The sequence below is a fragment of the Rutilus rutilus genome, assembly GCF_951802725.1.
Source record: "Rutilus rutilus genome assembly, chromosome: 12".
In the NCBI taxonomy this organism is placed as follows: Eukaryota; Metazoa; Chordata; class Actinopteri; order Cypriniformes; family Leuciscidae; genus Rutilus; species Rutilus rutilus.
Genome location: NC_140217.1, coordinates 10,415,211 through 10,433,488, shown reverse-complemented (window position 1 = coordinate 10,433,488; position 18,278 = coordinate 10,415,211). Strand labels below are relative to the sequence as shown.

The 18,278-nt window shown below is 38.2% G+C and overlaps 1 protein-coding gene across 2 annotated transcripts in view; it reads right to left on the bottom strand.

Annotated features, from left to right (window-relative positions):
• asic4b (acid-sensing (proton-gated) ion channel family member 4b) overlaps positions 1-18,278 on the bottom strand; it is a 44,530-nt gene that overhangs the window by 10,426 nt on the left and 15,826 nt on the right. For both annotated transcript variants that reach the window (XM_084424827.1, XM_084424826.1), the window contains exons 2-4: positions 5,781-5,925; positions 2,061-2,188; positions 1,616-1,769 (exon numbers count right to left, since the gene is read on the bottom strand). In XM_084424827.1, the coding sequence (XP_084280953.1) occupies positions 1,616-1,769; positions 2,061-2,188; positions 5,781-5,925 (427 nt within the window). The remainder of the gene's footprint in view (positions 1-1,615; positions 1,770-2,060; positions 2,189-5,780; positions 5,926-18,278) is intronic.

Genomic DNA, 18,278 nt, shown 5'->3' with positions numbered 1-18,278 from the left:
AAGGTCGACATATTGTGACGTCATGTTTCTACCGTAGCCGACAGTGAACAAACAGCGCTACAGAGCGCGTTTCGTCACTAACTTGAATGAGAAGCAGCAGAAAAAGACGCAGCAGAATACTCAGGTTGTCCCTGACTCTGCAAACGTGGAGAAAAACATGCTGTCTGAACGACGCCTCGGGCATCGTAACGTTAGCTATTTCCCCTTACCTAGCTGCTTTGATGCTCTTATCCATAGCTCTTATCTTATACTAACTAGCATGGAATCAAGCTATGGTAAAGTCAGTGAATAAAAGACTAACACAATGATGAACAAGTAAAAATAACAATCGCAATAACATGTGGTTTTACTGAATAATTAAGTAAATATAATTTAATATAAAATATAATATAAAGAAACCTCATTGCTTGACTTGCTACTCTCTGCTGACTCAGACTCAGACGACAACATCTTCCGATCCTACGTCGGCCACCATAGCTTCTCCTTCGAGTTTGCAATTTGAGGGATAGGCCGTGAGTGACTGGCTGTTTGCAATTCGCAAACCTCACCACTAGATGCCGCTAAAAATGACACACTGCACCTTTAAAACTTGCAATTCTGACTTTTTTTTCTCGCAACAGGGAGTTTATATTTAAACTTGGAATTTGTGAGAAAACAATTCAGAATTGTGAGATAATATTTCACAACAGGTTATGCGAGAGGACGGAAATATCTTCCCTCGCAAAACTTTTAGTCCCTTCGGACTTGTCTCTCTCAGCCGCCTGCTCGAGATCAATTCATATTATAAAGCTAGTTTTGATAAAAATTGGGTTGTAGCTTGTTGTCTTACTATGTTTGGATGTTTGGATATAGGTGTCATTTGTGTTTTAACAAAGTTAGCTCACGAGTTATTGATCCAGGAAGTTCGAATCTGTGAATATATTGCCAGCTTTACTGTTCAGTAAAGCTGGCAATATATTCACAGATTCGAACTTCCCGAATCAATAACTCGTGAGCTAAACGTTGTTATAACACAAATTACACCTATTTCCAATCATAGTAACAAAGACAACGAGCTACAACCTAATTTTCCTCAAAACGAGCCTCATAACATAAATTGATCTCTATGAGCAGGCGAAAAGGAAAGTCCGAAAGGGAAATTTCCAGATATGCAATTCTGAGAAAAAAAGTCCTAATTGTAGCTGATATAAACTCGCAATTGCGCATTATAAAGTCAGAATCGTGAGATACAAATTCGCAATTTTGATAAAAAGTCAAAATTACCTTTTATATTTGTAATCCTCACTTTTTTCTCACAATTGTGAGTTATAAAGTCTGAATTGTGAGACAAAAATGTCACTTTTTTATTTTTTATTCAGTGGAAGAAACAAGCTTCCATAACCAAAATATCAGTAAGAGGGCTTGTTTATTATTTACATAAGTCTGCTTTATAAAAGCCACTGTCTCAACAGTGAAACTAGAAATATTGGGATGCAGCTGCCAATCTGTCAGCAGCATTAAGAAGAATTATACAGATGAACTGTGTGGTGGCGTGATAAGTACCAACACGCCACATTTGTTCTTACTGATACAGACAGATTTTATGACAACTCTCCCACTTAAATACAACACGCACCTGGCATATGCACCATCCTGCAGTTGCACTCTCTCTGCACCTGCGTGCTCTCACAGTGCAGTCTGCAAGCACTGACGCTGTAGGTGTCGTATCCTGGGATCACAGGCTCAGATGAAGCCCGGCAGTTTCCCCACGGCTGTGGCAGGTACGTTAGCTAGAAAAATAGCAGACATTTCGAGAAAAGGTCTCTGTCTCTGCTTCTTTGTCAGCTTGAGTGCACCCTATAGCTGTGGAATACTTGACACATGCAGTCTCAATAGAAAACATCCCAGTCAGCCTTGAAATCTTTGTGACTTTTTGTAAATTAGCTCCTAATTAAAAAATGTCTGGAATTCAAGAGTTTAGAACAGCCTGGTATTGAATTCAGACCTATTACAATTTTAATTTTAAATTTTTTTTGTGCCAAGCAACAGGAGTGTGGCTTTTTTACTCCAGTTAAACTTACCCTCTGTTCCTGACAGGAAACAAATGTCTGGAATCCTGGAGAGACCCCAAAGCCCAGCTGGTGGATGTAAGGGGGTTCGTTCTGACTATGAATCTGAACCCGAATACCTGCCTCCAGCGTCGTCTCATCTGAAGATGGACAGATTGTATGGGTAAAAAATTACATTTGACAGAGACTGTATTTATTTGTTATTTTGAAGGTGAATTTATGCAAATCCGCTCTGTTTTGGGGTCCCGTTCACCCTGTTGGGGTTTATTTTGCGATAAAGACCAGCTAGCTGGACATTATCCCACTTATTGCATGACTACTCACCAAATAATCGTAATTATTTTACCTCTAATTTTAAAAATTACCGTTCAAAAGTTTGAAGGTTTTAAAGAAATTATTCAGCAAGCATTAAACGATGCATTAAGCCTTAAACGCATACCTCGGGTCTTAAGTGACCTGGGATGTCATTCACTACCCTCCTCCTCATACATTTTTTAAAGATAGAAATCAACCTTCTTAGTATTTCAATTCATTACGAACAATATAACAAGAAAAAAAAATGTAAAGGTCCCGTTCTATGTGATCCCATGTTTCAAACTTTAGTTAGTGTGTAATGTTGTTGTTAGAGTATAAATAATATCTGTAAAATTATAAAGCTCAAAGTTCAATGCCAAGCGAGATATTTTATTTAACAGAAGTTGACTACAAAAAACGGCTGGATTGGACTACACCCCTCTACATCCTGCTTTAGTGATGTCACTAGAACCGTAACCTCCGCCCACAGGAACACAGGCGTATTGAGGGCGAAATGTCAACAGACGTGGTTGATGTTTATCTATAATCGGATACCGCAAAAGTTTAATTCGAAGTTGTTAGTTTGCTCTGTCCATTTCACCACGGACTGTTTTTCTAACCTGGAATAATATCAAGCAGACTTCTCTCAGCGTTTCATACTGACGAAGGGGACTATTTCAACTATATTCCAGCAAGCGGTATAGTGATTTAATATGGAAGTAGCGATCACTCTTCACATCGTTCGTTTCTCTTAGTAGGATGAAAATAATCTAACTTAAACTGTGATTAATATACAGAAAGCGATCAAAGAACAATCCCTTTCCAATCGCCCAAGCTATCAATCACACAGCGCGAGTTTATCTGGACACTTGCCAAAACTCGTTATGAAATCAATGACGCTGTTACACTGCACAACGAAGCTCTTACTGTATTTATATGCCTCATGTTTGCATTGGTGAAATCATTAGTGAGAGTGCAGAAACTGCGTTGCAATGATAAGATCTTTCACGCGATCAACAGACTGTCATCTGCTCAGTGCTCATCACTGCAACCTTTTATGTGATGGTAATAGATCTAAATACTTAAAAAACTTCTCACGATTCGTTAATCCAGATAGCTGTAATAGTAAAAACGTATAATAGCTGTAATAGTAAAAGTTTTTCAGATAGTTCCACATGTAATGCCAGATATTTCATATGCAAGCATGTCAGCCAATCACAGCAGAGGGCGTTTACACTGAAGTCTCACAGCAGACACGCCCCTTCAAACAGAGTGTTCAAACCAGGGAATGAAATCAGGCTAGGAAATATGCCTTTTATTTCTAAATTATAACAATTTTTGATCTAAAAAACATACTAACATTATAAGGGCACCCCTGGAAACATTATAAAATAATCCATGGAATGGGACCTTTAAATTAAAATTTTTTTTTTTTTTTTTTTTTTTTTGCACAACAATAATTGAATTTTTAATGACTGAATAGGTGCAATTCACCTTTATTCCTCAAGGTGGCAAGGTCTGATACACAAAGATGAAGTGACGTTTCACTCCGCAGGCAGACAACAAATGAATAGGAAGTATCATCAGCAAAACTTGAAATGGCTCAGAGTGATTTACTGAAGAGCAAGTACTGAACGCAATCAAATATTAGTGTCACTGTCACTTGATGGTGGATCTGGTGAAGAAGCTGTCAGTGATCAAAATATTGATTTTGAAGATGTTGAAAATTATAGTTTTGAGAATATGTTTGAGATCGCGAATATGAGCCTGGTGCTGAATGTACTGGGAAATGAGCTCTGATGAGGACAGGGTTGATGGTATAAATCCAAGCTCCAAAATGTAACAAAATGTGCTTTATTTTATTCTTCTGTAATTGTTACTCTGATATCAGGAGAGTTTTATATTATCGCGATCGGTAGAGATCCATCCGTGTTAGGTACAGATAAGGGTCGCTAAAGACCCAAATATGTAATAATGATTGGCTAAACATTTGTAAGAATTGATAAATTAGGAGATTCCAGACAGTCTGTTTTGGGGTGACCAGGCCCTGAGAGGACAAAAGGACCTCTCTGGAGATTAGCATTTGAACTGGCTCTCATGCACCATCGAGACGAAAGTCTCACCTCCGAGTCATCTAATCTACATCTCTTTCCCTCTCCCCTCACCCCCTCTCTCTCTCAGATGATCACCTGAAGATCACCCAAGAAAATGTATAGTTTAATGTGAATGATTATCACAGAGTATTTTCATGTTTGGTATCATTTAAAATGTCACAGTGCGACTGGTACAAATGTCCTATTTCCAGAATAAGTAAAACACAAGGTAATAAGGTTTTTGAAGGTTTATGGATAACTAGCATACAAGGAGGGGTTGGTCTCTCAAGCAAATGGTCACACACCCCCAAGAGGTGCTACAGTGTACCTCTGAATGCAAATTTCTATTGTTAGCACATGGTTCCAGGTGAAAAGGTTTGTCTATTTAAGGAGGTGCAGCAGGGAGATCGGGGCCTTTTCTGTACTTCAGATCGGTCCGTTAGGCTGGGAGATATAGATCTCTCAGCCTAACGTATTTTTTAATGTTGGGTTTGCATCTTCTCTCTATTCCAGAGCATTTGATGTTTTGTATCGATTATCTTTGAATTGATTATGAAATTGGCATGATACATTTACCTGACATAATAAATTGTTACATTTGATTATTCTAACTGACTTTGATATTATTTTCATTGAAGAGTTAAACGGAATAGTCAAACATTCGCTCACTTTCAGTGAGGCACAGATATTATTAATCCTTTCATTTATGGAGTCAGATGAATTAACGAGTAAATACATATGATTAATATATTACATTTAACCAACCAATACTTCGCATGAGTGAGGACAGAGCACGTGATTCCTTCCTCGTGTATTGGCGAACCGGCAATTGGGCCAATATAGCGGGCCTTACACATTCATGCATTTAAGGGTTAAATTGATCAAAAGTGCCAGTAAAGGAATTTATTATGTTACAAAAAAATTGCTGTTCTTATGAACTTTCTATTCATTAAAGAATAATGAAACAACTGTTTCTTGAGTATCAAATCAGCATATTAGAATGATTTCTGAAGGATCATGTAACTGCAGTAATGGCTGCTGAAAATTCAGCATTGTCGTCACAGGAATAAATTACATTTTAAGATTAAAATAGAAAACAGTAAGTTTAAATTGTAATATTTCACAATATTACTGTATTTTTGATCAAACAAATGTAGCCTTCTTGAGCATAAGAAACAAATCTTACCAACCCCAAACTGTATGAAGAAGAAGAATAATGCATCATACAAACCAATCTCCTTTGCAACAATATTACAGTAGCATAAATACTAATGTCATTCAAGGTCATTTACACTGCAATCTATAACTGAGACGCAAAATAGCAGCAGTTGCATTAATCACTCACTGGTTTCTCTCCAGATGGGCAGATACTCGTCCTGTTGAATATCCAGCATCAGCTCCAGGCCGTTTCCAGTGCCGCCTTGCCTCACCCGCTTGGGTGACGTCTTGTTTCCATTAAACGTGTAACATTTCCCATACCGTGTATAAACCTGTAGATCACAAAACACAAACATGTATTAAACATGTCTGCACTACTGAAATTTCATTTCAACACTTGCACTCCTCAGCCTAGCCCTCTTTACACCCACCAAGATCTTCATTCGAAAGTGCTACTAAAATCTTCTTCAGATTTCCTAACCATACCAACACCTAATGATGGATCCATTATCGAAGCAGCAGCATCAACTGTTGCATTTTTCTCTTGTTTAGACTCTCAGTCCTGTTTCCACCAAGCCTGGTCCACATTTCCATCATAATGGCTAACAGAGGCTATACAGTATGTCTACATTAATCCTGATACATTTGAAAACAGCATTTTTCATTTCAAAGCCCTCTCCAGCCACACTTGCATTTTCAAGTGTTTTCCAAAAGTTCCTCATTCACACTGAAATGTCGGAAAAACGCTAAAATCAACTTACTGCGCATGAGCACCCTGAGAAGAGACCAGCTATTCTTTTGCCATAGTCATTTTATTAGCAAAATATTTTACCACTTACTGTGGAGTCAAGCTTGCACTCAATCACTATTCTATGTATGGTCTAAAACGCAATTTCCCTCATGTTTTGCTGCAGGGCAGCAATTGCAAGTAAATTTTCTGTCATCTTTGCAGGAATGTATTAAGGTTTTACAAAGTTACATCAGCAACACTGTGAAAGTGAATAGCACTCAGCAGGCACACGGTATAAACATAGATATCTGTGCAGTATGTGTCATATGACCAAACATGCGTCACCTCTGTTTTCACAGTCCACACTACAATGCGAAAACTTCACATTCATTCACTTGGGAGTGCGTCTTCAAAACGCTGGACAAAAACGGCATCTCAATGTGAACGGAAGGCCAAATATATAGAAAAGGATGCGATTTCAAATGAAACCGGATAACCAGCAGGGCTCAGATAGCACATAAGGGAACTCCAGATTACTGCGCCTCATATTCTGAACTTGAAGAAGAGCTATGAAGCCAAGCTTGATGCTGCTGCCCCAAGGAAACTCTCCAGCGCCTTTTACTCAACCCTCCACCTACGCTTTTCTCTCTCTCTCTTGATGACAAAAATAAATTGTGAACTTCCAAGTACTCCCACAATACAACGCTGCTAGACTTCCTTCACTGGCTCCCTATAACGGCTAGAATCAAGTTCAAAACAAGGCAGTGCACAACCTCAAGTCAAAGGTCAAGCTCCTTCGTTTAGCCAATCCATGCAGACCTGCAACTCAACTTTTATCTTGTTTTTTTTATTCTTTTTTATTTGTATAGGAAGCACTTCTTTTCTAACAGATAGCATTCCAAATCCCATGCATTGCATGTGTTGATAACAATGGTCTTGTACGAGATGTAAAAGCAATATTGTTAGTTGCCCTGGAAAACAGCATCTGCTAAATGCTTTGAATGTAAATGTAAGAGAACACCTTTCCTTCTTCAAAAGACCACTTAAGTCTCTTGAAATGGCTTTAACGTTGTACAAAATTGTCACTCAAGCACAGATTTTCAGATAAACAAACTCGCAAGACATCAATTATGTTATATCTACCTAGTGTTGCAGCAATTTTGCCATGCTGGTTAATGTTTTTTTTTGTTGTTGTTGTTTTTTTCAGTGCATGAAACCTCTCCCTTAGAGAAAATAAATCAGAAAAACAAATCAGAAGCCTTCCCACAAATCATCCTGATAACAGACATGGAGGTGGAAAAGTCTGATATGACCAGAGACTATTTACAGAACAGATGTTGTGGATCGAGGAGACACTATTATGTACGCAAATATTGTGTAGAGAACATGACTAACAGACCAGTAAGACCAAATGCAGTACAAATGTGAACCCCTTAGATAATACAGACAGCTAGACAGCTAGATAGATAACATCGAATTTTAAAACAACCTTCGTTCTGACCCTCCTTCTTAAATGATCCGTTTTTAAGGGATGGCTCCTTTAAGGCTTGTCAGTAAACAGCCACTGTTATGACTGGCTAACATCTTTGTATATGAAACAGTATCAACGCCCACTCTATATTGCATGTGAGTAAGTGTTTTGAAAACTTTATCCGTATAAAACCATAATTTACAGACAAAGCATTATTAAATCATTTACTTGCAGTTTGTGATTAGGTTAACATTTTGTTAAACACAGAAAGAGAGAGGATAGCATTTATATGAGTTTTTTTTTGTAGTAGCCTACAGTTGGGATGTCCACACAGAACGCGTTTTCCATTCCACTGTGTTACTTTTCCATTGGTCAGTTCTATTGCAACATTCTAAAAATGCTGTGCTCAAGTTAAAAGAGGTACAACTTTTTAAAAAATGTGTCTGTGTACCTTGCGCTTTTTTTGTTCCACTGACCTGCGTCTCTCAGTTTTAACAGTCAAAATGCATTCTGTGAACCGGCCCTCTGTGATTATAATGAGACCTATTTGCTTTTGACACGACGTGATGCTCACATACATCAGGCAAATGTCAGCCATTAAGCGACTGAATGCCAGTGGACGGGGCCTATGGTGCGATCTTACTATTCTTACTATTTAAGACGTGCTTTTTTTGGGCGGTAAATAATGGCGCAAAAACCAGTACATTGACGAGCGCAAACTTTAGTAAATCACCTTGCAAGATTAATTTAAATACTCTCCTCCCATAAAATTTGCTCCTGAAAGGGAAACTCCTACAAATGCAAATGCAATAAGGTCAGCCACAAAAATGATTGTGTCCACGTTCAAGTTCTGTTAGTAAATCTGGCCCTTGTTGTTATACCATTTAAGATATTAAGACTTTTTATGACCTTAAATGTGTCACAGATGACATTTTAAGACTTATTAAGGGCACGCGGGGACCACTGAAAAAAATAAAAATAAACTTTAACGCGTAATCAGCCACATGACAAATGGAACCTTGAACTAAGTGCCCAGGAGCCAAGATGGAATCCAGGTCACATACCTCTGAGGCCCCCTGCGATTGGCTGGGCAACTGCCTTTAAGATTAACGGGAATGTTAATGTAAAGCTTTCTTCAGGCACTACAGACTTCCTTGGTCAGTACATGTGAAATGTGTACAAAAAAGTATTTATACTTTTGCTCTCTGTACATAGCTAATAGTCTCTTGTGGGTGACCCGTGTTTGTGTATGTCAATGACCTGTGTGTATGAGTAACATATGTTTTTGTGTGACCTGCATGTGTCTAGGCAGATAATTATGGCCATCTGTTGTAATCCAGAGTAAAACAGTGGGGATTAAAGCAGGAAGCAGGAAGACAGAATATTGACCCAGCTAAGAAAAATCATCTCGGTTAAGTATGTAACCCTAGTTCCCTGAAGAGGGAACGAGACGCTGCGTTGAAACGCTATGGGAACGCCTCTGGGACATGATTTACATTTATGCATTTGGCAGGCGCTTTTATCCAAAGCGACTTGCATTGAATTTCAAGGTACACATTTACATTCTTATCAATTCTTGCTTTCCCTGGGAATTGAACCCATGACCTTGGCGCTGCAAGCACCAACGCTCTACTGTTTGAGCTACAGGAAAGATGCCTCTGCATGATTGCATCATGAAACACGTATGAAACCAGTCCAATGGCGTGACGGAATGCCATGTGACGTCATCGACCAGGAAACTATAAAACACACCTGAACCAAACAGCATCAGCTTCTGATAGGCTGAAGGAAGTCGCAGTTTTTTTAATGTTTTAAAGACTTCTTGGTTATATTTTATCAAACATAATGGGAACGTTACTTTTGAATGTTCCCTGAACTTTCTGAAACATGTAACATAAAAAAAAAAACGTTAGGTGAACTTCCAAATAAACCTTTCAGGTGAAAACGGTCCATTAATGATAAATAATGTTCTGAGAACATTATTTAACACAAGATAACTTGTTTTATTGAACAAATGTTTTATTAACGTTACTGGAAGAATGTTGATAACTTTGAGAGAACCTTGCCACAACGTTAGCTAAAGTTCTGAGAATGCTCCCTGTTCGCTGGGAACCTAAAGCTACATTAATCTTGTACCCTTGTATCAGCCTTTTCTCAAACAAGGAAATATTATATGCTTTTTCTGCGGCCCAAAATACAGAGTTGAATATGTGATATGTATCTAAAGTTATGTCTTTTATCAGTTTTATCTGTCCATCAGTTTTGATATGTAGCTGTCATCTCCCATTTCCCTGAAACTTGTTTCAGTCAAACTGCAGCTGATTTTCATTATAAACAGTTCTTCTTCAGGGTTATTTAAAGGACAGGAAAGAGAAACTTAACCTAAGGTTTATTCTAAAGGTCAGGAAAAGAGCCTCTGTACTAAAAAAAAAATTCAATAAAAAATAAACCTTATATAAATGCTATCCCCTCTCTCTCTTAGTTATGCACAGATGAATGTGAGATGCATATTTCATGAGTAATCTGCTAAGTGGATAGAGGTAACATGTATGCCAAAAGTTCATGTTCAAAGAAAAGAAGAAATAAAACTAGAGAGATTAAGAAAGAGAGCGTGACAGGGTGTGTGTGTATGTGTGTATGTTCTTACATTAATTCTTTCTGACAGCATACTTACGTGTAGACTTTAATTGTGCCTGTGGCAACGCTTGTTATTGTTCCTGAGTGATTTTCCTTTCGGGTGTTTGTAAAGGTGTTGTTGACGATAACTACTATATATCACAACACAAACATGTCACTACACACTGCCAAGCCTAGTCTGCCTTGTTTTTTGAGTCCTAACAACACAAATATCTAGATCTAAATTTAAGATTTATGTAATCGAATTGCATGTTCCAACCATTCCATCCACCAGGCTATAATAAACTTAATGTTATGCATACAGTATTTGTCAGCCATACTTAATTAAAACAAGTAAGACAAGATATCCAAATCCAAAGCACAACATCAACGTAACTATAATCTTATTTGGTACCTTTTACTATGCTGTATTATCTATTACTGTTATGTACTGTAGATAATTTTTTATTAATAAAGTTTTGTCCTGTTTTCATGACAACTTGTGTGCTGCTATCAATGAATAACCACACAGAAACAAATAAACTAGTAACTACTATTAACTAACAAAAAACTCTGATTAATAAATTAGTAAGTAATATAAGTTGAATAAGGTATAAGCTAATCAGTAACTATTATTTAACTATTATAAGAACTACTATATCCACTTCATAATTAAATGCAAATAATGCATAGTGTGTAATTCATTCAAAAGTGAAGATCATGGTAACCCCGATGACTGAAGTGATACCAAATCCTTCAGAAGGAATTAGCTAGTATCCAAAACCTTACAAAAACCTCAAGCTTTACAATGACTTCAGTCATTACTAGAGAGTTATCATGCTGTTTACTTTAGAATTAATTATACATAAGTGCATTATTTGCATGAATTATTAACCTGAAGTAGTTCTTAGTAGTCCTCTTGGAGGTATGATAAAACGTATAATTGATTAGCTAATTGATCAGAGTTTCTTGTTAGTTAATAATAGTACATAGAATGTTAATATTGCGGCACTCATTTGTCCCTATGTAGTTATTCATTAATGATGGAATGGTATTCTAAAGTTTTACCCAATTGGCTAAATAAAAGAAGGTGAAAGGGAACACAGGAGACATGGATTCACAGGGCACTAACATTGCCAGTAGGCATCATTAGTTCATTTTAGTCTTTTATTTTCTTGGGACATGATGTAGGGCAGGAGTTCATCCAAAAATGAAAATTCTCAGCAATCATTGACTCACTCTCATTCTGTTCCAAACCCCTTAGACTTTTGTTCATCTTCAAAACACAAATGAAGATATTTTTAATGAAACATGAGAAATATCTGTCACTCCATTAAAAGTCCAAACCGTTGATGCATAAAATATCGTAAAAGAAATCCATATGGAAAAAAAAGGTTTGTTCAAGCAAGTATGGCTGAGCTTCCATGTACCATATTTGATGTGCACAATATATGTGCAGTGATCAGTGTTTACATGTGAATAAAAGCCTACATTAAATGTTCATCATATAAAGTGACTGTTTTTCTTCAGAAGACTTGAATTAAACAGCTAGATTCATGTGGATTGCTTTTACAGTGTCTTTATAAACTTTTTGAATAGTCAAATTTTTGGTGGAATGGACTTTCAAAAATCTCTCAGGTTTAATAAAAGAAATATTACATTCCTTTATTCATCACGTCATGAAACTAACTAAGAAAGCTAGAAAACGAAGAAATGCCAATTTCAAATAGCCTTGGTCCACATATCCTCCTAAAACAGTTAAACAAACAACCGCAGGGAAGTACACATGTACACATATCCACAGCCATGCGGTCTTGCCTCAGGTTTTCTGCTCCAGTGATCTGAACAACTGTAATGAAATGGTAGTTCCGTTCCATGTTCTCTGAAACCCTCAACAGACAGAGATATGTTCGCCAACTGCTTGACTGCCCACAAATTTGTGGAGAGAGACACGTTATTAAGCCCTGTGATTCTAAAAGAACTTCTATCTTTCTCTCTTTCCCCTGCTAACGTATACGAGTCACGAGGATGCCAGAAGGCACCCAAACAAAAGCATTCATCACCATTCACAGCCTCAATTGGATGCACACTAAGGTACAGACCCAATGTACCATGATGGAAATGAATGTGGATGTGCAATTAAAGTTTAGATTTGTGAATGTTCACGGCCATGCAGTAGTTTTGTAGTGTAAGCAGAGTCGGGTAAATGTAAATGTAAAAGTAAATGTCTATTTATTTATATCTGATTAATTAATGAACACCTTTAGGCTTAAAGCTTGAATGTCTCTCTGATGGAAAAGCTGAGGAGAGCAACATACAGTAGACTGGAGGTGAACAACCTTGCGATGATATCGCTCAGAGTGTTCAATTCCAGGTTTTTCGGAGTTTACTCCGACTCGCACCGTAGGAGTCGACGGAATCGTTTCTTCGACTCCATTTACTTTACATGTGAACAGGGTCAGGAATAATACATTACACGCTATATTTGCTCCTTGACACTATGGGCCCTATCTTGCACCCAGCGCAATTGACTTTGTACACCGACGCATGTATCATTCCTATTTTGCACCCGCGCACAGCGGACTTTTCCCTCCACAGACGCACGTCGGTTAACTAAGAAATACACTTGCGCTCTCCGGGGCGGTTCAGTGCAAAGAGGAGGCGTGTTCCGGTGCAAACGTTCCCTCATGCTATTTTGCAGGTTTAGAAAACAATTCCGCCACTGACCCAAAAAACCTAGTTTAAAGTCAGTGGCGCGTTGCGCATGTTATTCATATGCTATTTTAAGGGCGCATGCTTGGCCATAATCAATATAGCGTGTGCACAACGCGCATACACTTTGATTTTCTCATCTACACAGAAGCAGCAGTTTTAATTTTTGCATACATTATTACGATAGATAGATAGATAGATAGATAGATAGATAGATAGATAGATAGATAGATAGATAGATAGATAGTTTATTATATAAGCATACATCTAGCTTACACATTTACCCAAATTATCATACGCCTGTTTAACCGAAGTTAATTTGTCTGTGTTTCTCCATCCCCAACGTGTTTTACGGCCCTGACGAGAACGTCGGTCTCCTCGGCTGTGAACCGCTCCTGTCGTGCGCCTGGCAAATCCGCCGTTATAATAGGAATCCGCTATAGAACAAGCACGCCTGCTCTTAAAGGGAATGTGAGATGACGCTCTGATTGGTTTATTTCACGTTACGCCCAAACCACACCTATGAATAATGAAGCTACTTCAGACCAACCCATTTTAGATTTGCGTCGGGCGCAAGAGTCATTTATCCCGCCAGTATAATAGCAACAGCGCCCAAGACCCGCCCACAAAGTTACTTGCGTTTCGCGCGTTTCAGATCTTTAAAATAGGGCCCAAAGCCTTAAATTCCAAATTCTTTTAGCGCGACTGTCCAAATTAGTGATGACATACATTGAAATGATGAGTAGCTATCAACGTTGTTACCTAGTTGTTGACAATACCTAATTCTACAGAGGTAAAAATAAAGAAGAAACAGCCATGGTCGAATCATTGTAATGGTGCTAAACGCACATGGCAACGTTGTCTCTACGACATCTCATGCTCTCTGATGCATGGCAATACGTCAGTGTCTGAATTCTTTGCTTCATTTTGTTCACTTCTTGCTGATTCTGTGTTCCGTGCTATTCTGCTGTAATCTTCACCTAACCTGTGCAATCTACATCTGATCCTAAGCAATTTCGGAAACAGCAACAAAGTCAGCAACGAGAGTCGATTCCTGTGCTAGAATTGACCCCAGCTCTAGGGCTATTCAGAGTTGAGGAATCAACTTTTTCAGGGAAGTGTACACTCACATTTCCTTTCTTTGTACAATTCATTAGATCTTTTTTTTAAAGCCAATTCTTCAAAGCAAACCAGTAATCAATTTCAGCACACAACTGCAGCACAAGCCTTCTGCATGGCCTCATTCTTCTTGAGTGGGCTAGCTGTCAATCATGTCTGTCCATCACACACACCATCTGTAAAGTATGTATGTGCCTGAGAATCTGTATATGTATATGTGCGTTTGCATTGCTTCAGGTTAGCTAACATTGACCTGCTTCATTTTCCACCTGTGTGTATACGTTTAAAGCTGAAGGTTATATGGAATCTGTTCCATCGCTTTCTCGACCTCATGCTGGGGTTAATCAATGCACAACATCACACTTAATGATCGCTTGATTGATCCCCTGCTGAGGTTAAAACCTCTCTGTCTCTCTGCCATCCTGACTCACACATCACGCTGTGTTTAGCACCGCATCTGCTTGCCTTAGTATGCGCTTTATGAATTATAATACAACTACAGAAAATTCTCCTAATGATGCTGGAGGTTGTTTTGTCTAAAACAAAGACATTTTATATTTTTATAATTGTACTACCATTCAAAAGTTTAGGGTTGGTAAGATTGGTTTCTATTATAATATATTTTAAAAATCAAATTCATTCCTGTGATGACAAAGCTGAATTTTCAGCAACCACTATTTCAGTCTTCAGAGTCACATGATCCTTCCGAAATAATTCTAATATGCTGATTTGGTGCTCAGATAACATTTAGCATTTTTATCAATGTTGAAAACAGCTGTGCTGAGTAATATTTTGTTCAGCCCAGATTATCTGGTAATGTGAGGTGTTTACAGATCAAGCTTTAAACATCCCGATCTGCATCGGGGCAAAATGACATAATATTTAAACATTTTTTCCTTAAAAAAAAAAAAAAAAAAAAACGTCTTCATGCCTTAAAATAGCTTGAATGTAACTCTACACCCTTGCCTCATTTAGTATACAAGGTTCTATTAATATGCAAATTAGCACCGCCTCCACTGACTCACACCAGCTCAGAGATCCACTTGTTGATGATCAAACGTTGACGTGATTGGTTACAAGGTAGTTTGTGACGTCAGAAACACCAGCGATTCCAAACCGTGTTTTTGAGACCGTCTTTGGTTCACTGCAATTTTAAAGAGAAAATACTCAGCGATGGTGTTGACTTGAATTTGTACATGGTTTGTCTTAAATCATATTAAAAACACCACATAGACATAAACAACATTAAAATCTTTATTTTCACCACAGGGGGACTTTAAGAATATCTTGTAGTGTGTAGATGCACCATGATTTCCAAATCTTATGTATGCAAGTTTGAGATTTGAAAGAAGAAAATATGTGAAGATTCTCCGTTTGTGCGTGATGCAACGAGATTTCACAATTGTAGCCCGGCTTAAAGGAAAGATATCACTTTAATTTCAACTTGTCATCTGGACAACACAAACAGCATGTGCTTTTGTGCTTATTGACAATCATGAACTCCCATTGAAAAACCATAATGAGACTATGCAAAACACTGATGGATTATCACAACTTAATAACAACAAATGTCTCAAACTGAGTCTAAACACCTAATAATCAACATGTGATTATACTTGTCTGATTGTTAATGAGTTTGCGAGCGTGTGTGTGTGTGTGTGTGTGTGTGTGTGTGTGTAGTTTCTTCATCTCATGGTGGGTCTGAATTTCCCTGCATGCCCCTGTCCTAGAGCTGAATGTTTTGAAAGTGTGCTCTCCTCTTGCCTTGGGCAATGTAAGACATCCTGGACCTCATAGGCAAATGTTGCATCAGAGCTGGAGGGCTTGTCTTTGGCTCATTTTTACCACTCAAAAACAGGCAGGTACTGACCAAATTGTTTGTCTAACATCAGAGGTTTGGATACATGTTTGTCCTGTTTTGTTGTATTCACAGTAGGCTTTATTAATTCTGCAGTTGGAAAGATGGTGAGATGTACAAAAACACCTCAGTGTCCCACTTTGAAACCACCTGCACCTGGATCTCATTCTCTTCCTTTTACCCTCTCTCTCTCTCTCTCTCTCTCTCTCTGTCCTTATAATGACCTCTCACTGGGACAGCTTGCCATTACACATTTATCCATGTCTATTTTTTGTCTGTGAATTTGCTTCTTTTTTTCTTCTTCTTTTTATTGGTCATGTTCCTGGCCACAAAGATCAGCAATCATCTCATCTGTCAGTCTTAGCCCTCAAACCTTTCATTGAAGAGATAATACCTCATCGATTGATGTAAAGGTTAGACCTAACATTGTGTCAGTTACATCTCAATGTTTACTGCACACACATGCTGTAGTGCAGACCAGAAACAGCAAAGAAAATAAAAAATCTTTTATTGTCCTGTCTGTTGGGAGCAACCATTCGGGACACTGCACTGACATCACAGAGAATCAGCCTAGAGTCAAAAGAAATGTCAGCACTTCTGTCCTGTTGCTGGGAGAAGAGGGAATGAGATATGGAGTGAGCGCATGAATCACATCGGGACTTACATATAGGACCATAAAATCTCCACATCTACAGCTGTACGTGTAGAAGATAACAAAAAAGAGAGCTCTGTATTGCTTAGACCCCTTGAAGTGAATCACATGCTCACGTCCGTCTTGTGTTGCAGAGCTCTGAACACTAAAACTGTCTGAATTTGTTTTAGTCTAAAAATGATTTCCTTCGGCAATTTAAAACCTGTCTGAACAAGAGTGTTTTCCACCACATATCAGGAAACAGATCAAAGCATCCAATGACAGTGTGGAATCTTTTGTGTTTGTGTCGTGCATAATGCGTCTGCTTGGTGACAGGTCATTTCTGTGTAATTATGACAGCTGTGGTTGATTACAGCCATTTGGGTGACAGAGGGTGCCAGCATACCATTGCACCCGAACTGTCACATCTGTGATATAATGGGTTATTTACACTGATATCTTAGAGGGGGAGATAAAAAAAAGATGATGAGAAGCAGAGAAAGAAGAAAACAGATAAAACAAAGTAAAGGGAAAGAAAGCACACTGTTTAAGTACACATTTTAAAAGATAAGATGCTCATCGAACTTAACTGAACTGGCTTTTTGGTTGTATTTATCTACTTCATCAACCATTAATTATTTTAAAAAAAAATTCCCTCACTACCATTCAAAAGTTTGGGGTCATTACAATGTTTTTGAAAGAAGTCTCTTATGCTCACCAAGGGTGCAGATGATCAAAAATACAGTAAAACAGTAATATTGGGAAAGATTATTACAATTTAAAATAGCTGTTTTCTATTTTAATTGTGACACTCAGGCTGAGACGCAAATGACCAGGGGTGCGTTTCCCAAAAGCATTTAGCCAACTATGGTCGCAAGTTCCGTCGTTCCGTCAGCGTAGTTCAGCGAGTCGGTGTTTCCAGAAACCATAGTTCGAACGAACATTCGCAAACAGCATCGCAAAGTCGTGTGGAACGACAGCTCTCGACCTGTGGTTGGAAGCATAGTTTCTAGTTTGCATGTCATGTGGACATAAATCCTTTTGAGCCAAATGAGCAAGCTAACATTCAGTACAATCTATATCTTGTATTTAGAATACATACTAATGTAATTTACATCTTTTAGTTTGTCAAGAGATTTAAAACACCGTTTTTGAAGGGTGCGCATGTGCGAACGTGCTCGATGTAGTAGGCTTATGTAAGAACATATGATTGAATCTGGAAATAAAGCAAAATAACTGAGAAAAATAAGAGATAGTCCTCAGATGCCATGTCCGTAATTTACAGTACGGTTTCGGGAAACAGTCGTGACTTGACTAGCTAGTTGGTTTCTTCAACGACTACGGTAGTTAAGCAGCGAGTTACAGTCGGCTACGTCGTTGTATGGGAAACACCCCCCAAAACATGTAGGTTTAGTAACAGATATAACAGGAACACAATGGATCAACAGGTAAGTGGTGATTCTTGAGATTGTTAGCAGATGAGATAGACTTGAATTGTTAAATTTGCGCTTTTGGCTTACAGAACTGTTGGAGCACACACACACACAC